At 40.9% G+C, this 27142-nt stretch overlaps 1 protein-coding gene across 2 annotated transcripts in view; it reads left to right on the top strand.

Moving 5' to 3' along the window:
• EPAS1 (endothelial PAS domain protein 1) overlaps positions 1-27142 on the top strand; it is a 77766-nt gene that overhangs the window by 29364 nt on the left and 21260 nt on the right. The window contains exons 2-7 of one of the 2 annotated variants that reach the window (XM_071577207.1): positions 13046-13236; positions 23340-23491; positions 24096-24180; positions 24506-24568; positions 24679-24797; positions 24881-25083. In XM_071577207.1, the coding sequence (XP_071433308.1) occupies positions 13046-13236; positions 23340-23491; positions 24096-24180; positions 24506-24568; positions 24679-24797; positions 24881-25083 (813 nt within the window). The remainder of the gene's footprint in view (positions 1-13045; positions 13237-23339; positions 23492-24095; positions 24181-24505; positions 24569-24678; positions 24798-24880; positions 25084-27142) is intronic. The other variant, XM_071577216.1, reaches the window with a different exon arrangement.

The following is a 27142-nucleotide window of genomic DNA, read 5'->3' as shown; positions in this document are numbered from 1 at the left end:
GCTCTACCTCACTCTGATTCGCTGCATAATTGAAACTATGGCAGGTAGAGACTCTCCTCTTTCTTGTTACATTGTGGATTGATTTTACTGTGTTTTCAGAAAGGTATTATCAGGCTTTGCTGGTTAAAGCCAAACAACCTCTTCTCAGCTGCGGTAAACATTTATGGGTAGATAAGAAAGCTTTATTTAGTACCAGTCACGAAAATCACCTAGTTGATTCTTAGTCAGTGAGCCGAAGTACTGGATTCCTCTCATGTGGAGAAACTGTGGTTGAAATGATCATCCACATGGGTTTGCTCTGGCAATGACTGTTGTTGTCTGAGACCTTGGAGATTTTGCATGATGTTTTCAAGTTTTCTTCAAAGTCAACGGGTTCATTATCTGTATGAGGAAATGATAATAAAATATGGGGAAAATTTATATGGGTGATTGTTGTATACAATCATGAATATTTTTTTTTAATCAGGAGTGAACTCAGTAGTATGTACATGAAGTGTATTCCTCTAAGGATTGTTATTTTTCAAATGTACCTTTGACTAAAACTGTGTTAAATCAAGTCATATTTGTACAATTTAGGTTGACTCCATCAGGTGTATTATGCCTTGCTCTTTAATTATGACTTGTTTTCCATATGCCTTGCATTATACAGGTTTCTTAAATGTATTCCACAGTAGCATAAGTCTATTCCAGTAGAAGTTAAATATTTACCTGCATTCTGTATGAAAGGAGGTGAGTTTTATTCCTGTCAATGAAGGGGTAAAAATATTTTTATAGCTACTCTTGGCCACAGCAGGATGTTCTGTACAGACACAGCTATAATACTGGCATACAAATACAGTTCAAAAGAATACATTAGAGCAAGAAGCCATGTTACCTTTTGGATTCAGCTTGTACCAACATGTGTACGTGGTGCTCTCTCTGTGCCTGCCTCATCCCTCCTCTGTACCACTGTTCGGGGTAGGCTTGTGGAATTATTGTTTCTCAGTGTACCCCAGCTTTGGCCTCTGTACCATCCTAGTTGTGTTTTCTAATAACAAAATCGTCAGTTTTGGCTGTGAATGCAGCTTTTCTTTTTTCCTCCTTTTATTTTTTCCTTTCCTTTTTTTCCCTTTCTTTTTCTGAGAAAGCAGTTAATTTTGGGGAAAAAGTTCAGTGCAGTTGATTAAGTTAATTAATTTATGGAAAGGACAAGAAGAATACAAATAGTCTTTTCCAAGAGCCACTGTAAGGAGGCACAAGGTATGTTTACAAAACAATGGTGGTAGTTACTGAAATGAGAGCACCCTCACCCCTGCCTTGGGAAGTCCCATCTGTTTTGTATAACTCCTGAAGGACTGATATGTGTACTGGTACAGTTGCACGCATTTCAGCATGTGCATCTTTGGCTTTCTTGTCAGAAATTTGGTTGCTATACAGTTAAAATCAAAACAGCGAATATTGAGGTACCACACCCTGACAGATGCATAGTTCTAAGAGATCTTCAAGACCTGCCTACTTGTAACCTGTTTCTTGTTAAGTAAGCTGACATTTGTGGATTGTATTAAATGAAACAAGTCTGATTTCTTTTCTGGAAGAATTGAGTTTTACCTACCTACTTTTTTCATAAACAGAATCTATTACAGTTAACTCCCACCTCTTGACCTCATGGGGTGATGGGACGGTGATGGAGATGAGAATCAGTCCCAGTATATGCATATGTGCCTTGTTTGCTTAACTTTAAGAATAAAAGCTCCAGCAGGAATAATGGCAAAATACTGATACATTAATTCATAGGTGTCAAGTAAAAAACAGAAGATATGAAGAAATGCAGCCACATGAATTTACTTTTGTATGCAGACAGAAATACTTCCTAACTTTGCTGCTTCCCATTTTCTTTTTCCCCTGAAGTAACTATGCTCTGATTGTAGTTATTTACTTTGTGTTACAACACAAACTGCCTTTATATCAGTTCCCTTTGAAAGTTTGTGTTTAGTGAGTAATTATTCGGGGTGATGTGTCAGAAGAACTAGCACCCTTTCCCGACAGAACCAAGCCTTAAAATTTTTAAAATATTTGAAATACTGCAGTTGAGTGTGGAGAGGCCACGATTGTTTTCTCCTCAAGTACCAGTTTCAATGACCTTGGCATTATTACAACCAAGTTTTAACCAACTGAGCTAATCTCAAGGAGAAGGCTCCTCAGGACTTAACCATGAGCTGAAGGTGTGTGTTTCAGGGTTACTGATTGCCCCCAGATTACATCACTCCAGGCTCCGAATTTAGCTCTAAATTTAGAGGAACTTGTTTAACTTTGCTGGAGTGACTGCTGTTTTTCTGGGCAGGTAGCTGAAGTAGCCTGACCCTTTGGTTCAATCCTTTTCCCTTGTAGTAAGTGAAGAATACAATTTACCCCAGCTCAACTGAAGTTTGATTTTTTTTATCCGCTTGAACACTAATGAGAACTCCAAAATCACAGCATGCAAAGTTATCACTGTTCCAATTTACCCAATGACTTAGTTAAGAGGAGACAGACAATTAAAAATCTAATGTATAAAATAACAGCCCTCTGAAAAAAAGCAGGGGCTAAGCATGAGCTGTGTCCCAGGGTGTTTGTACAGGCAAAACCCACATCCCAGAGGGCAAAAAATGTAGCCTGGCTCTGAGTCTGCACTTGATCATTGTTGCAGGAAGTGGAGGAAAGCATGTTACATGGAATAATCAAAATTTAGAGTGTTTGTATTGTTGTTTTCAAGAATTATTATTCTCTGCTTGCCAGAAAAGTGGCTGTTTCATTTGTCTTTCTGGATACTTGTCATCCTACTGTGTGTGGCTACAAGTCACCAGGAGATGGGGAAGGAGAAACCCTTAACTTCCATCATAACCAAGTGCAGGATAAAATAATTAAGGTCCAAAAAGTAAAGAAGGCTCCATAAATAAAGATTTTAACACAAGACTTGTTTTCTTAACTTTATTATTGGAAGATGTGACATTTTAGAAGGACAAGGCATGACTTATTAAGAGGCAACGGTGCAGTTATTTTAATGATAGTTTTGAATGTTCTCTAAAGGAGACCAAACATTTTCATTTAGAGTTGGTGAGTGCCACCACTGCAATGTTTAGAGCATCCGATATAGAGACCTGGTGCTTGAGACAAAGTGGCTGAATGTCCCTTGTCAATGCTCCACTGTCTTTATATACTGAACTTGCAAGTAAGGGTCCTATAGAGGGCATCGTCAGAGAGCAGCCCAAAGCCCTAGAAGGAGAAGCTTTTTTTTTGTGTTCCCAAGGCTGGGGGTTTCCTTGTTCAGTCTTTTCTCTGTTGGTAACCTTGCTGACTGTGGTGGAGGCAAGCCTTCAAAGACTGGCCTCCAGTTTCTACTCTCTGCTGATTTCAGGGATGCATGTCATTATGGATTGACTTTATTGACTGTTTTCTGTTGTTTTATCTGAAATATTTTATTAGTTCTAGCTGAAATTGGCAGGGAAAAAATCACAGCTCAAATGCATTGTGGTGGACTGTTCTCTTGTTTAGCAATTTCTAAAATTGTTGCGATATATTTACTTATGATCCCTATAGATGCTCACTATTGTGTGTTTACTAGCCAAGATACTTCTTAATTTTCATTGCTCTTAAAATTAAGATGTCTAGATGAGTCAGCTTACATAGAGAGCCTGAAGATGCACAAGAGAAGAAAGATGGTGCAGGGAGCATCAAATGGATGCTTGCAGACTCCTTAAATGGCTCTGTTTGGTGCCTTTATGGCTTGCTGATTTCTTTACAGGCGTTGCAGAATCTACAAGATATTGAAAGGTGGGCTGTTTATTTTCCATGTGTTGTTTTTATGTACTGAAACATTGTAGTGAAAATAGCTGGGTGGGGTGTAATGAATGTTTTCAAAGTCCTTTGAAAGAGCCTTTTTTCCAGCCCTTGATGGTCACCACCCATTTTCCTGTGCTGTGCACGCCTCTCTTATTGTTCCTACCCACAAAGGCCCCTTGTGTGAACCTGTCAGCAAATGTGCCAGCACAGAGAGCTAAAATGTTGTGGGATATTGGTCCAAGGCTGCCAAAGTACCAAGGTCTTCATCCACAGATGTTGGTGGGTATTGCCCAAGGCATAGCACAGCATTAGATTGTAAAACTTGGGATTTGTCAGCAGTGTTCAGTGTGACCCTCTCATCTGTTTATGGCTGAGTGAGCCTGAGGCTGAAGCGTAGGGACGCATACCACTGATAGTAAAGTCCTGCCATGGCAGTGTTTGTCCCTTAGGCTTGACATAAAGCTTAACTGAAACTTTGTCCTTGTTTCCTTGCACCATCTTGATAAATAGTGCTGGTTGTGGTTTGGTATGGACTGGGATGTGGTCAGTGCCTCATCTGAAAAACGAGGCTGGTTTTGAATTTAATTTCTGGACAACCCCGTGCTCGCCAGCCTGCAAATTGCACTTCATTCACCTTTAGGTTTAACCTGCTGGTGAAGAGATAAAGCACATCCTTTGGTATGTGTTTTTTAGAGTAGGTAAATAGTTGAGTTATCTAAAAACAGATCTTAGCAATACCTGCTGAGCCTTTGAGCAACAATATCTATGGACCTCTAGATTAGCTGTCAAAATTGACGGATTACTACAAGTAAAGCAGGACAAGATAAGGATCTGTGATCTCTCAAACACAAATCATTGGTAGATATCTCAGGTTGTGCATTGTCATAACTTTATCCCCACTGCTGCAGTGCAATTCCAGCAATAGCTGTGTGCAGGGACTCATGGATGTGTCAGTGGAATCTTTGGAGAAAGGCAGGGTAGTACATTTATCACCCACTCAAAAAATGTGGCTGATTTGAAAGCAAGTTCAGTTTTGGCCAATGTTGAAACAGTCATGTCTGTTGTATTGTTTGGTGAGTTTGGTGGTAAGATCTTTTAGTCTGCCAGTTATCTCTGAAGCTTTGCCATATCTTGGCTGCTATCACAGGTAATAGCCACAGGGAAGGAATCCATGAACCAGTATCTTGATGGAACACAGTAGTGCCAAACCAGTCTGGGGAGGGAAGACTGAGTTGAGAGGATTTGCTGCTCCTCTGAGATTTGACTGTACACTGGGCTGATTGTTTCTCTCCAAATTTCCTTAATGTTTGAGAAGACAGAGGACATGTGTCACTGATCTGTTCTAAGTGTGGGCTGCAGCAGCTTTAAGGGGTTATCCAGAGCTGTCCTGACTCTTTCTGTGACCAGCACCAGGCTTGCTTACCATGAAGTGACTTGGAGTGGGATACTGCTCTTCCTGTCATCTAACCCTAATGCAGGGAATGAATGGATTGAAAAGGCAGAAAGGCAGTGCCTCTACCTCTTCTAACAGCTGATCAAACAGCAGCCTGGAGGCATCTCTGCATGCCATGGGCCTCTCCTGATTCCATGGGGCTGTGCCTTGCCTCAGCTACAATGTGTTTGGCACATCCTCTGAGGTACCAGGATTGTGCTGGCGTGGCAACTGCATGTCGGGCTGCAGTCACAGCATTGTAAAATAATTCAGGAACAGATTAATGGCTCCTGAAATTCTAATACTTATCTCTCTAGTTCAAGGTACTCATAAAACTAGAGAAAAAAGGGAAGAACATAAATCCCGTAGACGTTGTTTTGCTTACTATGATTAAATTTATCAGGCTCTGTTGACATACTGTGAACCTAAATGCTTTAAATAAATGTAAGTGTTCCTGCAGCCTCAGTGCAATTTGCAACACTGAACTCTCCCAAAGTACTATTTAGTTGCTGTGACAACTTCAGCATTTGCAGTGATACTTTAAATTACAGGTGCAAAGTGTTTTTCTTTTAGTAGCTGCATTAAATGCAGTGGTATAAAAAAGATGCTAATGCTATAAACATTTTAAAGCTGTACAGGTATAATGCTTTTTGTCTCAGCACCGCCTTTTTTTTTCTTTTTTTGAAACATAAATGCCAGGAATGTTCATGAAAATAAATAAAATTAAAATCCAGTACAGTTTAATTATTATGCCTTAAGGTACCATCAGAACTTCAGACACTGGAGAAGTTACAGTTTTACATGTGGCTTTTAGAGTTTATCCTGTCTAAATAGCTGATATGCTCCCTGTTCAAGAAAACCTATTCCTGGATGTGTTACTGTCACCTGTGGTGGTCCTGGAGTGATCTGGAATTAGTGAATCATAAATATTCTTGAAGAAACCAAAAGTTTGGTATTCATTTAAGCCTCATCTCTTGGTACTCTGATTGTAACAGCCAAATCCTGTATCATTGTTCCTAATGAGAATGGAACTAAGTTCCTCGCTCTCAACACAAACTCTTCCCTCCTCTGTCCCTGAGACACTCAGATTTCTCATTTTCCTCTCACCTAGCTTTTGGTGTTAGATGAGGGAATTGCATTGCATATTGATAGGGCAGTAGATGACAAGCTTTGCTCAACTAGCAGTGATTTGTTATTTAATGAATATGTACAGAAACACAAGAAATCCCTCAGTCAAGTTGATTGTGAGTTACTGTAAGTTAGGGCAGGTTTAAAGGAAGGGTGGAAGATACTTTATTTCCTTATTTTTGTAATAGCCCTTTCTGTTAGTAGCTTTTCTTGTTACCTTCGAACTCTCATTTCCTTTATTAATGAATTCCCTATTTTGGCGTCATTTGTGTTTGTTTTGTCCCTGTACTGAGTACCATATCCCAGTGGGCAGCAGCGCTGCTTTACCACTTGCCCTCCATGAGCCTGCACACATTTCAAACTGGTTTTCTTGCGGTTTTTTCTCCGTCTGAAAATAACTCTGTGTCCAGCCCTTTCCTATTGCTCTTGCTGCTGTGCTGAACCTGAGCATCTAGTGTCTTCTCAGACTTTAGAAATTATTATATTCACTGGAGAGAGGTATAAGGAGGGATCTGCTTGGCACTGTATATGAGTTTCCTTCATAGTGTGGCCCAGGTTCCTGGGGAGTAGTGATGAGTAAATTGCTGTTTCTGGCACTTTTTATTTACCAATGGTCACTTTTATTACTTTAATGGAGGGAGCTTTCAAAAGCACAGCATGCCATCCAGAATAAATTGCTTCTCAGGTGGAATGGTTACAAATACCTTTTAAAGGAATTTTAAGGCTTAAATAAGCATGACTGCTGGCTGCTTGGTGTCTGCAAGCCCATCTCTGGGGCAGTCTAGTGGTATGATTCTGAAATAGCTATGGAGTGCCTCACAGTCAGCAAAACTCATTTCTAGATATTATCCTGCTTCAAGTCATCTAGGGATTTGCCAAGCAGAAGATAATGCAAAATATAAACACAGCAAAAAATGCATGTGCTAGTTTGAAATAAATCTTCATTGTTATCTAAGGTAGTACTGCCTGTTAAAATATTTTTACTGAGTTTTTACAGATTTTAATTGGAAAATATTTTTTATGCTAAGCATATGATCTTTTTTCATTTATCTGTACTGTAAACTATTTGCTTATCTTTGCATCCATAGAATTTATTTTTCTTGTTCTGCAAGTTAGCATTTGAAACTTTAAACCATTTGAAATGAGCATTTACTACAGAAATTTCATGTGACAACTTAGTTAACTGTGGATTCTTGACCTTTAAAGTGCTGAAGCTGGAAACATTTAATAACCAGCCATTGGATATAAAGTAATATGTGTGTTGTTTTACTGGCTTGCATACATGGCAGTTTGAAGCAAAGTCCAAGGGTCACCAAAATCATCAAGTAAGCTCAAGCGAGTCAATCTGCACTGCGTAATTCCAAGAGCTGTCTGAACGTGTCACGCAGTGTGTGTGTGCGAGTGGAGGCTCCCGGGTTACACAGAAGGTATTTTTCTGCAAGGTGTGTATGACAATTTCTCTGAAGGCTTCTATGATCTGAAGCCTACAACGTGGGAGTGTAATTCAGTGCAATTGCTGTACTGCCGAATCTCAAACAAGCAAGTGTGTGTGTACACAATCCAAGTATCAACCCACATGGATTTGTGAAGAGCAGTGAAGCCCTGAGCAGAAGATTGCTGTCTTGGAAAGTCCCCTCCATCAGCATAGAGGAAGTCACCAATGACCTTGACGGAAGGGAGAATCACTGAAGCTGACCGCCTGGCACTGTCATCAGCTGAGTGGGTACCAAGGGCTGTGAGGGGGGAAACTGCTTTTGGGAAGGCGTGTATGGGTGGAGGTGGTGGGCAGGGATTACTGGTGAAGGCAAAGTACTGGTAGGATTGAAACTGCAGAGAGCAAGTACAGTCACAATCAGTGGAAACAGGACTGTTGGAAACCTCAGGTCAATCCCTGTCTGCGTGGGTGCCCAACCCTACTGCAGATCAGTGAGTGACACTCTATGCCTGTGCCTAAGCAACCATGCAGGAGGGCGGGCATCTGTTTGCCCCAACGCTTGTGGGGCTGATCCCTCCTGTCTCTGGGTTGTCAGTTCCTTCTGGAGATGATGTGGGAGGGCAGTGGCAGCAGTGCAGTCCCTTGCCTGGCCCTGGCTGCCCCAGTATTTTTCCTGGCTGCTGAAGCCTGGAGCTGCTGCAATGGGCACAGGGAAGCCAATCCCTAAGATGACATGGTAGGTTTGTGAGATTGTTTAAAGCAGGTGGGTTATGTGTGGCTTCAGGTTCTGCTAACAAGTTGCTGTCCCTGAAGTTTCCAGTTGTGCAGTAAGAGAGGCTTCAGAAGGTCAGATTATGATCTTTACCTCAGGTGTGCAAGACCTTTGTCTGGAGGCATTCCTGTGTGTTGCAGTGATCCTGTGTTGCAAGGGCCTGCTGGAGATGAGCAAGGGGATAGGAATCTGGCTCCTGGGATCCATTCAGGGCATTCCTACATCACTTTGGATGCTTTCACCGTTGGATTGTGTGCTCTGTTCCTGGGCATGGGTGCACCCTTGGAACTGGGTTGGTGTTTGGGTTCTTGGGAAAAGCATGAAGAACTACTTCTGAAAATTTGGAAGCTTCAGCTGGAAGGGCAAATACTTGCCAGTTGTTTGTCATCTCTTCTCATATGTGTCGGCCTGTAAATTCTATTTTCAGAGTGCAAACTAAACATACCAGGAGGGAGTGGGAAATCATGTAAACAACTGTCCTGAGGGTACAATGCTGTATTTGTGTTCTGTGGCAGGGAACTGCCTATGCCACCTTAAGTCCTCCATTCCCTATGGCTTGCACACCTGTAATCACCATGGCACCAAAGCATCATTCAGCATCCCTGGAGGAGTCCTTGTTGGGATGTGGCACCTCCCTATTTCTTCTCCTCTAGTCTCCCAAACACCCTCTACATAGCCAAGTCCTGGATGGGGCCACCAAACTCGTTCCTCAGCTTGGCCTCCCCATTTCTATTGAGCTTTTACACTCCTTTCTTGTTTTATCAGGAGCGGTTATGCTGCAATTGCAATGTGAGGATGCACAAGTGGCTTGGTGGAGTTCTTACCTTGCAGGATCCTGGAGAAGGAGCGAGTGTTGGGATGCTCCAAGGAGGCTTCCCTGACAGTACTCCTGGGCCTGGGACTAGTGTAGAGGTGGCTTGATTTGTGGTGGCTTTCTCCTCTCCCCCTTCTGCACTTCCAAAAATCTCTCAAATGTTTAAGGGGGTGAGGTTTCTGCTTGCGTCGCTTTCTCCAGGCAGTGACGCACGCACATGCTCTTTTTCTGCCACATAAGTGGGTGGTTTATGTGCTAGGAGGGAATGATTCATGAATTAGCCAGAGCCTTGGCCTTTTCCCTATTGCCTGAATAATGTGTGAAGAGGATTTGGTGTCAGCCTTTCCTCCTGGCCTTCAATCGGGCATCTTGTGAGCAGTCACATTGTCCCGCTTCTGCTATGGGTACTCCAGCCTGACCTGGGGTGAAATGCTAATCCCTCCTGCATGGCATGGGGATAACTGCAGAGAGAGTTACCTCTGCTCTGCAAGAGAAAACCATGAAAATACTACTTTTTGTAGAATTCTGTCACTCCACTGCAGTTTTGGAAGGCTCTGCAACCGGGATGAGTAAGCACAGAATGACTGTCATTGACATGGGCATCCCTGGGAGGGACAGCAGCAACGTGAATGTCTTCGGGGGAAGGGCACGGGGGTGTTTTGGGTCTTGGTGTGCTTATCCTCGGTTGGCTACAGTAACAATGCGACTCAAGGGTGTGCTGAGTGAGGGAAGATGAGGGGAAATTGAGGTTTAGGAAGCCACGGGGGAAATGCTTAAAAAGCACGTTGTTTGTTTATTTAAAATGACAATGGGTGAGCAAAAAGTCTTCTGAAAGCAACCAGGCAGGCTGATTCCTCCGCTTGCTTTCTGATGTGAGAAGCTCCTGTGAGGTGGTAATGAATCTCTCTGCAGAGGACCTGAGCAGAACAGTCAGAAGCAGAGTTGAGGGAAAGCATCTGCAACAGAGAAAGAAATTTTTCCTCTGCTTGTAGCATTAGTTACTAAAAACCTCGAGCAACCCATGGTTAATGAAACCAGCTTGTCTCATTAACCACACTTCAAAATTATATTTACAGAGGTTGACAAAATTAAATATTTTTCTTTGTGGCTGGAGTGGTGTCATGAGAGACCCAGTCTTACATAACCTGTTTTTACTGCATAAATTGTGACCTGGCTTTGGCCCTGGTTCCCAAAGTTTTGTATTTAAATGAGGAGGGATTGGATCTTGTTTTGACCAAGTTGCTTCTAATGTGAAAATTGTGGCATCCAGATCTAGAGCAGAGCTCAAACATTTATGATTCAAGTTAAATTTTCCAAGCAGCAGTTGGGCATTTGCACAAATATTACCACGTAGTTTTTGTTCTGTTTGGTTTTGTTTTGTTTCTCTTTTATTTTGCTAGTATAATTAGAAACTCAGATTTGTTCTCAGTCTAGCATCTTTATGGACACAGTGTAGGCCCATTTTTCTTTATAGAAATTTTTCTTTTCTGGAAGTAACGTTGGTATAAGTATTTGACATGACTCCTGTACCCAGCATCTGCCCCAGAACGTGGGGCATTTTCTATTGTATCTTCTCTGACAGTTGTATGAAGGAACTTTTTTATTTACATAGAAGTAGTACCACTCTTACTTGGCAAGGAGAAAAGTAGTGAGTTAGTATGACCTTGTGAATGTCTGATCCTTTAGATTCAAACTTACGTGGGTCAGCGATCGCTTCAGTGATGCCCCTGAAGTAATTATCAGAGTTGGATCCTGCCGTTGTGTACTGAAATGTGTGTCAGTCTCCTTCAGCACATGCCTTCTGTAACAGAGACCATGTTATAAAACAGTCACCTTGGGCAGAATAATTGTGAAAGAGGTTTGCTGAGGGCTGATAATGGATCTTCTTCAGAAGATACTCTAAGAATTTATGAGGCCCCCTGTCCTGTTAGCACACCCGCTGATGAGCACCCATCTGATTACACACGTGCCCAGCACGGGTTTTGCAGCACAAGGGCTCTGCTGATGTGCTGTGAGCCCACTCCTCTGGATATCAAGTGCCCAGACTTGCTGGGCCCTAAACAACCTTACTGTAACTTTACTCCTGGCAATTTTTCCTTCTTTCTAATTTATGAAGCCTCCTGTGGTTTCAGTGCTAGAAGCTGTTGCAGGCTCTCTAGGTCTTCAAGAAAAAGTCATCGTCTTTAGAATACATGACTGTGGATTAAGACACTTTTTCTATTTAATGCAGTTTTGCATGACTCCAGTCATGACTGGAACAGTTACTAGGGTTAAGTAACGTGATTAATATTTGCTTTCCTCATAATCCTAATACAACAGAACATATTTATTGAAACTCCTTGTTTTGATAGGGTTTTTGGTTGATCCATTTTTAGTTTATAGGCTCATTATTTTGTATTGATGTTGGAAAAAGCAGGTTGTGAGCAGCTTCAGTTTTGGGAGCCTTGCAAATGAAGAAATGCTGATGCTGATTCTAGAAATGAATGTGCAGCCACAACAGCAAAAACAGTGGGACTGATCTACTCCACACCCTGTTCTGTCTGTTTTGTGCTATTTGCACTGGTGGACTATTGCAAAAGTCTACCTGTAAAGAAATGTATTTTGTGTTGGTGTGACTGAGATGCAAAACCTCAGCTCTTGCAAGTGTAGGAACTTTAAGTATGAGCAGAGCTTCTTGGAATTAAAATAACTGATAGTTTTGAATGGATTCAGGTGCTTCATGTTCTGAAATAAGAATTGTACTTCACAAGACAACCTTAGAATCAGTGGAGTTCCCTTTTAAACTGCCCTATTCCAGAAAAATGATAAATGTATTCCTTGTGTTTCTCACATGTTAAATTTAGCTTCGTCCCTTGGTGGCTTCATTTTGCATACTTGCTTCATAAAATGTCTTCCCCTTCGCTATTTCCTGCTCTTCTGTTCTCTGTGGAATTTGAAGGAGGTTGGCTCTATTGGTGGTGTTGTTTTACTCAAGAAGGAGTCTGTTTTCACAGACAATGGAGAGATGGTGATTTAATTAGAATAGCTTCTACAAAGGAGGGGTATCTTGCAAGCAATAGTATTTTCTTTCTTTTCCTTTCTTTTTATTTTGTATCCTTTATGGTCAAGAAAAGGTATTTTTCCAGAATAGTGTTGTATTAAGAGCTGAGGCAGTTCTACAGACCAACAGAGTTTGATACTCTATTACTACTTCTGTTTTAATGTGGTGTATAGCTATTGAAACTCTATGACAATGTGATATCTATGACACAGTCATATGCACTGTAATTGTTTTACCTTTAAAATAGTTTGCCACCTTGTCCCAGAGTGAGTAAATTTAGTTTGAACAAAAAAAAATTATTTTTAATGTTTCCTGAATCCCAGGGGTAATAGTTTGCTATTTCATTTTGAATCAGTTGCCTAAGGCAGATCTCAGTCCTCATGCTCAGTGGGGATTCAGGGCATTCAAAAGCTGACTTGTGTAGAATCAGTGCTCTTTCCAGCTGTGGCAGTCCTCTTCTAATTCCCATGTTAAAAGGAGCAAATAGATACTAAAGTCTGGCCAATTGGTTTAAACCACTTGACAGAATGGATTAATTGCTGAGAAGATACACTCCTGTAAACACCTCTCAAGTTGTGAATTGCATTTCAAGATCTGCTTTTTCCTTTCTTCTCTTTACCTATCAGGAGCAGTTCTGAACGGAGGAAGGAGAAATCCAGAGATGCAGCAAGATGCAGAAGAAGCAAAGAGACTGAAGTTTTCTATGAACTGGCTCATGAGCTGCCGCTGCCCCACAACATCAGTTCCCACCTGGACAAGGCATCCATAATGCGCCTGGCCATCAGTTTCCTACGGACTCATAAGCTTCTGTCTTCAGGTAAGATCTGGCTAAAAGAAATTAGTTGTTAGTGCTAGTTGGTGGCACCTTGGTAAGAGTGTGCATGCTCTTCTCTGAGTATAGGGTTACCAAAGTAACAACTAGTGCAGTTCTTTGGCCTCTCTTAAAAAACCTCTGAGAACTCCTGAATGTGGTTTATTAAGCTCCGTTACCAGATTTTAAGTTTTTAAGAGTTTAATCAGAATGTAAACATTCACCTTAAGCTTCCAGGCTGAAAAGAATGAATTTTGATTTGACATGGCAAGCATGCTTGTGCCACCACATTCAAACAGCAGCTGGGATGTTCTGAGGGTCCAGTACTTTGTTTGAAAGGACTAATTGTGCTATCCACAGGCAATGAATAGTGGTAAGTTGTTTATGACAAGGTAGACTGAGATAGCTAAAACAACTTTTAAATACTTGATGTGAATGGATTCTTCATAATCAAAATCTTGCTCATCTTGGACTAGTAGGAAATGTGAATGAGCATACTTTTTATAGCCTGTGAAAACTGATAAAACTAGCAATATTCTTACTTTGCCTCTAAATTGAATCATCACTTTGATGGAAATCTGTGGCTTAAATAGCCTGTAAGATCAATGAAAACAACTGATGTTTCCAGGGGAACTTTCACGCAGTGACCTGTAAGTGTTGAGAATGCAAAACAACACTTGCATTATTTGTGAAGGTAAACCCAAAATTTCATCTTTTTCTTCATTAATGGTAAAACTCCCAATAAGGTCATGACTGCATTTCCTCTCTTCAGAAAAGTTGAGTCATACCATAGCAATTACTTTAAGAAATGTTGTTGGGAACTATCCCACTCTGTGGACAAGTATGCTGTTGGTTTGTTGTTGGTTGGTCTGAAAGATATGGCAAATTAAATTCTGCTTCTTTATCTCTGTAAATTTTTGTAGTGCTTTTGGCTTCTGCTAAAGACTGTTGTATAAAATGTAGGTATTTTCATCTTTGCTTATAGAATGTGGTTTTTACATGTAGTTCTGTGAAAAGAAAAGTTTATTTGCTGAACTGTGTTTGGAAATCGTCTCTGATCTTGTCATGTAACTAATACTTGAAGAAGTTGCATAAATAGGTAAATGTTCTTAAACATGCCATACACCAAGCCAATTTGTTAGTAACTTTCTCATAAAAACAAGACTTCAGTTTTTCAAATATTTATGTGGCATGAACAAGAGACTGAAACAGCCCAGGAAAAGCAAACTCCTGAAGGGCTGTAACAGATAATATAAATAATGTGTGTGCCTGTGAAAATGGACATGAAGTAGTTGGATGCTGTCATCATCAGAAAAATACAATTGCTCACCTGCTAAGATTAAAGTGAGCTTTTCAAATACATTTACATTTCTCAGTGAGGGAAAAGTCAACAAATAAAACATTTATTTTGATGCTTCTGTAGTGTTAAGGCTTAGACTTGCATTATTTGATAGTGATGACAACTCAGTATATGCATATAATATTCATACATACACATAAAGATAGGATATTTCTGGGACAATGTTTGAAAAACAATGTGATTCATGTAGCTGATTTACATTTTCTTGAAGTACCACCAGTACTCAGCAGTCAGAAAAGAATCTGGAAATAAAACATTACAGTAGCAACAGGCTGTGTTTTTTAATATTTCATGCTTTCTCTATGTTAGTTATTTGCCTTAAATCTGATGCACTCACTTCCCCAGCCTAAATATTAAATTGAAGTCCTCTCATGAAAATTTGTGTTGTTAGTCACGTGCAGATTCATCCATGTCTGAATCTTTAGACACCAGAGGTATAAATAAGGGTTTCAAAGTCTTTGGTGCTTCTATTCTGAGGAATTAGACTTAAGGTACTTTAAAGGGATTGATTTTCAGGAAATTTTGGGTATTAATTTCTGATAATGAAAACACATCAAAATCAAAGAACTCAAGCCAGAAAACCACATCTGCTTCTCATCTACTATTCTGAGTATAGCTAATACTTAAATTAGATTGTATATCTTTGATTGTGTACCTCTGAATAATGTCAGTCTTTACAAGGACACTGGCTTTCAGTAGAAGGCCAGCCAATTTAATCAGAGGTAGGTTTTTGATGCAGCTGTAGGCTCACAGATGAAGAGGTTTGCTGCTTATCATGCTTTGACGAGTTGGAAGCAAGATGGAAACTGGGCTTGTGTGATGGCTGTGCTGCTTTTCTTCTTGCTTTTGCTCTAGACCCTCTCTGAGCACCAAGCAAAGCTGCTGCAAAGGTTTCATGTGCTTATTTAGCAGCCTGGAACTTAGTCCTAAATTCATTGTTGCATTTGAGAAGTCTGATTTGGCTGATGGGGAGCATGGGGGATACTGTGTCACATCTGACAGATGAACTGGGAAGTGGAGAGGTGGAGGTACATTAGAAGCAAATGCCCATGCTGGCCTGCAAACCCTCTCTTGTTTTCATGGAAACTGTTTTGATTATTTGAGCTACACACTTAATGTAAGCTGGGGTTAAGTTAGAGTATTTGTTCTGTCATTAGGACATTGACATAACTTGTACTGCATTTATATATATATATGTATATATATATATACAGTGTCACATAAACAAGCTTGCAGTGCAGCTTCAAAAATGCTTCAAACTACAATAGAGAAAAAAACTACTGCTTGATTAGCATTTCTCTTATTTATGCTATAAAAACCTTCTAGTACACCAGATTTTATTTTGCATTACTTTTGTGGGCGCAATTCTCATCTGTTTCGAGGTGATTTTGCCTGGAGCAGAGAGAGCAAGGCTCTTCCCAGGACTGCACCCTCATCTTTCTGCAAGCTGATGCTCCAGATGGGATTTCAGAGATGGCTGTAGGCGACTTGCCAGCCTCAGTCCACTGGCATTGAGTGTCTCATGCCCCTTCCTATTATTTCCTGACTCAAAATAGGTCTTTTCACTCTTGTAACTTGGGCTGTTTTACTAGCTGTGTCTGCATAATGATTATTTATCTGTGGGGAAGCCAAGACCTGGAGAAATCTATGCCCACATTCTTCCAGCAGGTGAATGGCAAAGCCCCTGACTCTGAGCCCTCATTGAGAGTGCTACGTGCCTCCAAAAATCCTGACTTATGGCTTGCAGGGTGCACGTCTCCTGCAGGCGTTGCAGGGCCCGAGCTTGGCCCTTGTATCCTATCATAATAGGAAATAGCTGGTTGTATATCTCAGAGTTCAAAAGGGTAAAAAATACCAGGTTTTGCTTTATAAAAGTTGCTGCTTTACTTAGTAACACGTTTCCCTTTGATTTTCACAGTAGGCAATTCTGTGTGGGAATGTTGGAGAGGAAGCCTTTAACATTTAGAAATGCAGGCTGTTCGTCTGAGGGCCTGATTGAGATTAGTATCACAGGAAGCAAACTGAAACAATGGCTTTATAATACTGTTTCCATGTTGTGCACAGAACAGTACACGGTATAATTGGAATGCTAAGTAGAAATATTTAATTATGATCATCTTAAATATTTTTCAAGATGTCTCCTAATTCTGCTGGCAGAATACATTTTTGCCATCGTCACATTCAAATGTTTGGGATAAATTTAGAACTGATCTTTGTTCATTTTGAGTAAAGGCTTTGATCCCATAAAGTTGCTGCTGAAAATAGGCATTCTGATGCTTATCGGTAGTGAGGCTTTTGAATTTGGTATCTTGTCCCCTTTAGTTCAGTCCAAAAAACTGTTAGCAGTACTTTTCCCTTATCATTTTTGGTATAGCTAGTAAGTTGGGCCAATGCTTTTTAGCAGGGGTAATGGCCTGTATATGTGGTGCCAGTAATTTTAAGTGTTTATTTGGACCATGCTGATGCTAAAGGCATTCCAGGAGCCAGAACTCTTTGGTACCAGAGTTTCTCTGTGCCAGGACTACGGACTTTTTAGTCAGGCTAATCAGGCCAACACGATTTTATCAGCTTGCTTTAATCCCATCCCAATTGTGTGGTCACCTGGGTGTCTCTTCTGTGCAGAAATCCAGCAAAGGAAGCTGGCTGAGAGTTGCTCCCTTGCAGGCAGACAGCAGCAGAAATGGGGAGGGAATGGGGAAGCAGACAGGAAGTTGTTTGGGAGAAGGGAGGCCACAAGGAAGCCAGTGTGAAGTTGTTTCAAGGGAGGCAGACAACAGAGCCGGAAAGCCAGCAGGGAGCAGAAGGGAAAAAATAGCATTTCTCTAGGCTTTTAAGGGAGAGGACAAACTGTGGGGAGAACTGGTCTGGGCATTGTTTTTGGATGTCTGGACAAGCTGCATCAGACCATTGTGGCATAAAACAGTGCTTTAAAAATAGCATGTCTACTTGGTTGCTTTTATTAAATTGGAAAAATAGTTTTATGCCAACCATGATGCTAGGAATGAGAGTGGAGCTGGGTGCTGAGTGCTTCAGCTGCTTGAACTGATGTTCCTTTACAGGGAAAGAGCAGCAGAAGGTCCCGTGGGGGGCTCAGAGCCTGGGCTGATGAGGTACTGTATCCTGCCATTCAACACTGTAGGACTGAAACCAACTTCCTGGGAGCAGCATCTGAATAATTTGGATAGATAGAAACTCTGCAATAAAAACAACACTAACATAAGTGTCCTCTTTATCCAAGTTACTTGTGCACTTGGAGATAAGAGCCCTTCAGGAAGCTTGGAGTTTAGGAGTAGCTTTTTCTTGATATATCTAAATTGAAATTTTTTATTGAACACATTGAGAATATCCCCTTGAACAGGATGTACTGCCTTGTCAAGACAGGAAAAATGTGTTAAAAAATCAGTTGCTTTCCTTTGATGGAAGACAAGAAACCAGGAAGAGACAAGACTCAAAGCTGCTCTCTCTGATGCAGCATAAAGCTGCTGTTAGACCTTCCCTTACTTTTGCCTGCTGGCATCAGTTAATTTTTACAACCCTTCTCTGGAGTGACAGCTACAGTCTGGTATCTGTTATGCATAATATCTAAGTGGCTTTCTGGTACTTATGGGAACCAGGATGAGAGACAAATGCAGAAAAATTTTGTGCAGGTGACTATGTGACCTCCAGTAGAAACACATTTAATAACCATCTACCCAGCCTGAATTGACCGAAAAGGCCCCTTTGAGCCTGATCAAAGGTGTTAAGAGGAGTATAGGCAGTTTGGTAGGAGGTTGTTTATACCTGGGCAGTTTTTTCTTGTAAGGAGAGGCTGATTTTTGGCCTTCAGACTTGTTCCAAGAGGTTGGACTGAAGGAAATGAGCAAGCATCTACGGAAAAAGTGTTCTTAAACTTGGGAACAGTGCACATCCTGACAGTGGGAATTAATCAAAGCTTGTTTACACGAACTATTTTTAGCATAAAAGGTTATCATAAACACTGCAATAAGCATTTGCCATCAGAGTTCAAAGTTTCTTGTCGATGAATAAATACTACTGTGGCGGTTAGAAATTTTTTTCAAAATAAATACTTATCAAAATTTAATACAGACTGAGACATGGACTGGAAAATACTGTATCAAAATTTGCTGCAGTCATAAATGCTGCCTTGGGGAAATGTGAAGAATGGATGACCCTTCAAATGCTGGGACATGGGACATGGTTGCTCTGTTTTGAGTTCTCCTGTAGCTCTGACAGTCATCCCAGGGAGCCACTGAACTTTTCTGAGGCTTTCTGACATGTTTCAGTATCTCCTGATGTCCCCTAGACAGGGATTCTCCTCCTGTATAGGCTTCACAGTGTTACATGATCACAATCTTATGAGCAATAATATTTCAGCACTTTAGTCTGCTGAATGTGCTATCCATTTATGTTTAAACTGGCATACTAGCAGTCCAGTCTCCTTGCCATACTGTCATGGTGTCCTAACTGAGGTACTTCCCTTCATAGAGGGGAGATGGAAGAAGTTGGAGGAAAAAAACCAAAAATTCATCCTTATTTCAAAATTCAGTTAGTAGCTATTTTGAAAAGTAATGCTAAAAGAAAAAAAGGGAAGAAAAAAATAAGTCAGTGTAAACAGAGTCCCACTGTTACCTTTCTTGAATCTGGCAAGTCTACGTGGGGTGCTGCCATCTGGATAAAGTGGCCTCAGACCTACTGGAAACCAAAGGCTGAAGTTCTGCCCTCAGCTTCTCATGCTTACTTCCCACTTCCATTTGGTCCCAGCTTTCTCAAATATTTTCCATCTAAAGCTGAATTTTCTTATGCTAATGTTTCAGTCCAGCCCCAAGGTAAATTAATGAAGAAAATTTAAAGCAAAGTGAAAGACAATAGGGATCCTTCCTGAGGAGGAGCTTGCACTAGCCATGCCTTTATTTGTTTTTCATCTTCGAAACAGAGTCTAAAACCAACCAGATTGTGGCAATGACTGAATTGCCTTGGATGTATCAGTTCCTAAGGCATGTATACCCTCTGTGTCTTCCTAGCTAGTAGTTTGCACAGGAGAAAGGGAACATGCTATAATGCTGACACTGCAGCCATAGGAGGGACTACTATTTATTATTTATATTACTATAATTATACCAGGTTACCTGATACAGGGCATGCTGGGGCCACCACAGTGATGTCCAGCCTATTTCTTTGTGGCAGACTAAAGATCCTCAGATAGCTGATATGCTTCAGGGGGTTAGTACAGCTGACACCTTCTGGGACTCTGTTTGCAACCACCATAAAGAACCTGGAAACAGCAGAGGACATGAGCACCTTTGGTGTGTCCTCTAGTGCTGGAGCTGTACAAGTTGGCAGCTGGGGACTGCTCGTGGAGGACAGGCAAGGACTAGATGGGCAGCAGTAATACAGTGGTGGCTCCTGGAGGTACTTGTCACCTACCTTCATGTGCCTGATGGTGCATACGGTTTCCTTGCTGCGTCTTGGAAATGTGAGCATGCCCTATTAAGTGCTACAAGAAACCTGTATCTGCCAGCTCCCCTTTTCCTGTTGCACCAGGGCTACTAAGGGAAAAGGACAAGGTGCAGTGGGGTTTATTGAGTTACCAGGAACACTGGAAGGTGTGTGGAGAACACTTTGGTTGGGCTTTGAGGTTATGTTAGACAAGATGCACAGCAGCACAATCACCCCTCCCTCCTCCCAGTTCACATTACAGATGCCTCCAGCTGGACAAAGATAATTTTAATATAAGCAGTTGAACTCTGATCCCACAAACCCCTTCAACCACGTGCTTTAAGGCTGACTGTATCGTTTAAATGCTGTGCTAAGCTCTGACATTAAGGGTTTGAACCTGCAGCCCTGATGTGAGTGATCCTATGTCCTCTGTATGTGTTTGTATAAGTAATATAATTTATATCCATGGAAAAGCAAACTTAATCATCTGATAATACAAGTAAAGTGTTTGTCTTTCACTGTTGGAGGCATTTAAGAATACAAATGATTTGAATAGCCTTCCTGCTTTTGAATGGTCATGTTTTGTTAATGCAAACTTAATGAGCTGGGAAAAAAAATGGAAAGGAGGGTCTGGGGTTAGAGCTGAAAAGTCATTTTTTTCTCTGAACCCACACTTGGCTGATTGTCTTGGGCTATAGCCACAATCCCTGCTGAATAAACCATTTGTTTGCTTCCGGAAAAGTAAAAAAAGACCCTTGACATTCTTTACACAGCAGAAACAAACTTGGGAGCAGATGGTCACTTACCTTTTTTTTTTACTTTTCTTTTTTTTCCTTCCCTAAATGTCATTATGGTCAAAGTGCATACTATTCAAATAATATTATTGTGTATTTTCTGTATTTTAAATGCTAGTTCTGATGTAATTTCCTGAAGTAATTTGCTTTGTACTGAGGAGGAACTGGCCCCTGTGTGTGTAGCTAGAATTGCAGAGCAGGGACATGAAATTATAAATCCCCAGCCTGTGCTGGCCATCCCCAGACAGTGTCCTCTTTTTCCTACTACCAAGCAGTCATGTTGAGAAGCAAAGGGTGATAAAGTGCTCCCCGTGGCTCCAGGGCTGAGTCCATTTCTTCCCTTGTTTGCATGGTGGGTGATGGGCTGCTGCCAGGGAGGGATGTTGAGGAACAGGAGGATGCAGCAGCAGCAGCCAGCATCGTTTTTGTCACCACTCATCTGTTCTAGACAGGGCTTTGTGGGCTCTGCATTGCAAATGCTCATCCCCTCTGCATTTGCTTGCAGTCCTTAGGCACTAGCAGATGCAGTTGCAGGAGCTGTATAGATCAAACTTAGCCTTTAATCATAACTCATTAATACTTCAAAGTAAAAACTGCATTAGTTTGGCTCAGCCTCTTCCTTATTCAAAAAAAATACCAAACTAAAACCACTAATAATGTTTTACAAAGCAATATCCCCATTCCTGCTTCTAGGCTTCTCCCAAAATGAGTTTTTCAACAATAGAAATAAAATGATCAATGTGCTGTTTCATGAAGGAAAACAAAAATTAATGACTTTTCTCAAGTGCTAATATAGTATGTTTGCTATGGAACAAAACCTGTATGCTGAAATTGCAACATTAAACCAACAAAGAAGAGGAACTTCTCCAAGAAACTTGTTTAAGAGTTCTTGCAAGTAAGGCTGATGCAATTACAGCTGGAGCCTCTGGACAGCAAAGCTGGTGGTGGGTCCAGCCTGGAGCACTCTTGTGCCACCAGGAAGGGACACAGAGCAGAATTGCTATAGCTCTTCTCATGTCATTGTTGCTGCCTGGGGCTATGGAGCACCTTTCATCTAGACCCTTATTGTCTCACAAGGCCATGGTTTTTTGGTTTTTTTTTTTTTGGTTTGTTTTTTTTTTTTGCTCTGTTTGGTTGCTTTGCCCCCCTCCAAATTCAGAGCCTTACAACTTATATTTGCAATGACTGATCACAAATGTGCAGGCTAACTGACAAAACTATAAAGATAAGCTCACCACAGCATGTCTGAGGTACACAGACCAGATGGAATATCTGTAAATAGTTTTGTAAAAAAATAATTTCACAAGTTTCACATAAAACATAGAAAGTAATAGGCCAGCTGCTACGCTGGAATTTTTCTATACTAGCTGTCTGCAAATCATCCCCTGAAAGCTTCTTATTCACGAAGCTGAAACATGTTTGAAAACATTGAAGGGAAGTGGGCACTTGGGTGACTGGCAGTAGGAGGAGCAGTGTCTTCCCCTTCCCTCCCTCCTTGCAGTTTTGCCTACATACTGCCTCCCATGGCAGGAGAGGGGCCACGTGAAGCACACAGACAAGGGTGTTGCAGTGCCATCACTATCACTACACTGAAGCCAAAAAGTATCAGGAAAGCACATAACTAAAAAAAACCAAAAACCAAAAGACAAAAAACCAACTCTGTAATAAATATTCTAGCATGGCCTTAGATTTCAGCTCAGCAGTGGCATGTCTTTTCCAAAAAAGTGTAAGATGCACTGGGTTCATGGAGCTGCCTAGGCTAACATCTGGGACATAAGCAGAATCTGGGGCTCTCCTCCTCCTTATGGCACAGGAGAAGTGTAGATGGGTGACCAGAGTTTGGTGGAGTAGAGCATAAGGACATCTGAGGTCTGCAGAGGAAAAAGCAGGTATCAGTGCGATGGATCTCTGGTTTTCCAAGGAATACTGAGATTGATGGGATGAAAGATCGATTCACCCAGAATGACTTCAAGGGCATGGTTTTCTAATTTTTCTACTAGAAGCAGTTTTCCAGATGTCTCCACAGTGAGTGGAAAGGTCTATTTAGACATACTTTGTAGGAATCATATTTTAACTTCTTAGAAAACATAACCTGATGGAAAAAGCCCTTTGTTAGCTATTTATTAGGAATGCATAAATTTACATACCTTCTGTAACACTTGCCCTGCGCTTTGTAGCAGTTAGGATTCACAAATGTTGCATGTGGCCAAGAGAACGTGTACAAAGAAGATGCGCTTCAGTATCTGGGTATGTAAGTGTTATTGACTGAAAACACATCACACTAAAGGTGAATAGAGGGTCTATCGTATTTGCCAAAATGTTTAGAAAAATATCTCCTGCCTTTCTAGCAATAAGGGCATCCCTTTCACATGCCTCACCAGAAGGGGTTTGTGGAAGTCAAAATTTAACAGCAGAAGAATGTTTTGTTGCCTTGTAACTGGATGTGTTTGCATTGATAAGGCTGGCTGTAGTGCTGAAGGCTTTAAACACTTTTTTTTTCCCTTCCTTTTTTTTCTCAGTATGTGCTGACAATGAGAATGAAGTAGAGGCAGACCAGCAGATGGACAACTTGTACCTGAAAGCTTTGGAGGGATTTATTGCCGTGGTGACACAGGATGGAGACATGATCTTTTTGTCAGAGAATGTCAACAAATATATGGGTCTTACCCAGGTAACTTGTTCCCTTATGCTTTCCTATCTTTGTAATACAGTTTCTAGAAACAAGTTCTATGCCTTAATGCAGAAACCCCAGCTGTGTATCAGTGCAAAAAAGACTGGAAATAAAATGCCTTATTTCTCAGGCAGGTACCCTGCATAGCAGACAGTAGGGGTAGGGGGTTCCCTCTCCCTTCCTGTCAAAGTTGTAATGTCTTTGATGATTGCAAACTTGCCTTCCTAGACATGACCACGGAGAGGAGAAGGTGGTTATTTGACTTGCGCCTTAGATTATGGGAAAGGTGGGATAGAGCTGCTCTTTTGGGTCCCCCCTTTCTGCTTTGTGAACTGGGGTTTTTTCCTTCTGTGTTGAAAATACTGAGTGGTGTTGACTGTTAACTGCACTGTGCAAATCCAAAGATAAGAGAATTGTTCTGTGGTGAAAATAAGAAATTATGTATACGATAAACAAAAGGAGGGCCACAGGATTCATGTCTGTGAGCATTCTGTCGATGCACTTAGTTCCAGTGACCAGTTTCATTAGAATAGGTGATATTTAAAAACAGATAAATACTATCAATTGCTTTATTTGACTAAGTGTAGCTCTTACTTCTGTGCAGGTGGAACTAACTGGACACAGCATTTTTGACTTCACTCATCCATGTGACCATGAAGAAATTCGAGAGAATCTGAGTCTGAAAAATGGTAATAATGAAAATACAAAAGTCACTTTTTGCTTTTTAAATAACCAAATTAAGTAATTGGCTAGCAGTAGAGATGATTAGTCATGGTAAATGGAATTCTCATTCCTAGAGTAGTTGTTAACTGTTATTCAATTCTTTGCAGATTTGTTTTGTTTTGCCAAATATTGCTTAAATATGATAGCACTAAGGACTGTTTGTTTAGTGTTTTCCTTTCATCGAGTTAAGATGGGCATAATTTTTTCATTTGTAATGCTTTGGAAAGATTTATATGCTGCAAGTTAAAACAGGTTTAAATGCACAAAGTCCTATTTAAGTTCCACTTAAAGTTTTAGGTCTGAGCTCTACAAACTGCTCTGCAATGGTCCATGCATCTTTGATGGCCTCTGCAGGTAAATTATCTGAGAATTAGACTCTTATTTCTGATGAATCCTTCATGCTTAAAAGTAGAAGAAATGAAAAAGGAAAATGAGAAAACTCATTTCTCATTTTCCTTATACAGGTCCAGGCTTTGGAAAGAAAAGCAAGGAGATGTCAACTGAGCGTGACTTCTTTATGAGGATGAAATGCACCGTTACCAACAGAGGTAGAACTGTTAACCTCAAGTCTGCCACATGGAAGGTACCATATTTGAGCCATAATAAGTGGTTTTGATTTTAAAAAACATTCTGAGTACATTCTGAGTTTGTTTCTCATTATTTCAGGTTTTGCACTGCACTGGACAAGTTAAAGTGTATAACACTTGCCCTCCTCACACTCTGTGTGGATATAAAGAGCCTCTTCTCACCTGCCTTATAATAATGTGTGAGCCTATTCAGCACCCTTCAAACATTGATATCCCCCTGGACAGCAAGACCTTCCTGAGTCGCCATAGCATGGACATGAAATTTACCTACTGCGATGACAGGTAAGCTCCATGGATTTTTTCCATTCCATAGGTGTTTCTCTTCTTGAACAAAACAAGCAGTTCTTACAAATGCCCTCCTGTGTGGACCTGGTAAGACAAGAACTAGAAGAAAGTACAGTCCATTATCAAAACAGCTATTTAGTGACTCAATTACCTTCAAATATCAATTTAGACAAAATGGCACTTCTGCTGTATTTACTCCTCCTGCCAAGTGAGGAATTCAGTTTTACTGGAATAAGACAAGGCAATTTGAAGCCACAAGCATTAGTTTCTCAGAGATTAATTGATAAAACTGAAGAGTGTACAGTATTTTTGTTCTCGCATTTTAGAGAATATCTCAAATGGCGCCATACGGACCTTAGTCAAGGACTGTTTTATGGTTGGTTTGGCCCAGGATGCAGTTATTGGTTAGCTGGCAAGTACTTTATGGTCTAAATTAACTAATAATTGCTAAGGTATCCAGAGTACCTGCAGCTCTGAAATGCAGTTGCAGCCTCTTGCTCAATGAAAAGCAAACAACCTTTGCTGGTTATCTCTTTGCTCCTTTTAGTGGCAAAATGAATGGGAAGATCTTGGGTCCGGCAAGGGGCTGTGTCTTCTGCTCCCCACACTTCTCTCTGAAGTGACAAGTATTGAGATCCTCCTGGTCTTCACTTGCCTGATTTCTCCTGGGATCTCAATGGCATTTCATACCATCTACCTCTTTTCCCTATTTACATATTGTGATAACCATCTTTCACGTGGAGATTGAGCCAGAGATCCCTTCCCATGAAGTGTCTTCATGTTCCCCATTTACCCAGAAAGCTGTCTTCAGTGCTGTGTATTTGGTATTTGTTTTAGGAGTTTTTAAGTTTATGAGGTGATCACTGGATTTAAGATGAACTTTTATGCCTGAAGAAATTGGGTGTCCTGAAATTCAGAGGTGCCGGCAACCTCTGAGGCCTGGAGGTTTAGGGGTGGATTATATGTATGCTTGCATCTTACGCAAAAACTCACAGGGCTGACACTTCTTTCAACCTTCGGAGGTTTTTTTTAAAGTTTGCTAAGTAAGATTGTTATTTTAGACAATGCACTGAAGCAACTGTACAAAGTAGCAGTGTTAGCAGCTGTGGATGAAAGCGAGATTGCAAGTGTGAAACTTGTGACTGACCTTCTTCTGACCTCTCTGAGAACTGAGCAGCAAGTGTGCTGTAACTAGAAATGGCCTCTGATGTAACCACGATCAGACAGGCTTTTTCTTTCCTTTTGTTATTACTATCAGGATGAACAAATTGAGATATCAATAGGATTTTGCTGCTGGAAGCAACAATGTGGTAGTGACTTATTATTAAAAGCAGCGTACCTCTGAGTTACTGCGGCCAGTCAGTGACAGGCTAGAGGACAGCAACAGAGGATTTTGCTTTATTGCAGCATTCACATGTCTCTGCAAGACTTACTGCATAAGCGATTATAAATGAGAATTAGAGGGACTGATGCTATCCCATTAAAGACACACATGCTTATTTTAAAAATAATAATGTATTATACCCGGTCTTTAATAGTGGGTGTTTGATTTAAAGGGAAAATACTTCACATGGCAGTGAAATGTAACAGCTTCCTCTGGAGGATTTAACTTGTCGGGATTTTAGAGATTTTTTTCCTTTAGAACCACACAACAACAAAGCAGCATGTCTTTTACTAGATAGTTTTGATTGGGTGTTTCATTCATGTTTTATTGAGACTTTGATAAACCTGTAAACAGCCAGTCAGGCCAGAGAAGGAAGAGACCTCACAAACCTTTCAGGGTTTTTGTAGCAGATCTTCCTGGTTCTCACTTCCCTCCCAGAAGGGTTGTTGATTTCTCTCCAACAGGCGACACATCGCTAGACACATAAAAATGCAAACCACTCAGCAGTTCTTATCAAACTCGGTACTGCTAGACCAACTGCATTGAAGGAGCAGCTTATGCCAAGTATGTAAATCCAGGCTGGGGAGTGGAGGAGAGAAGGCAACATGTGCCAGTCAGATGCCTACACCCTTCTCAGTGTACTCTGTCCTTTCTGCAGTGACACAGCGGGGC

This window comes from Pithys albifrons, chromosome 2 (genome assembly GCF_047495875.1).
Source record: "Pithys albifrons albifrons isolate INPA30051 chromosome 2, PitAlb_v1, whole genome shotgun sequence".
NCBI lineage: Eukaryota > Metazoa > Chordata > Aves > Passeriformes > Thamnophilidae > Pithys > Pithys albifrons.
This window is presented reverse-complemented; position numbering and strand designations above follow the sequence as displayed.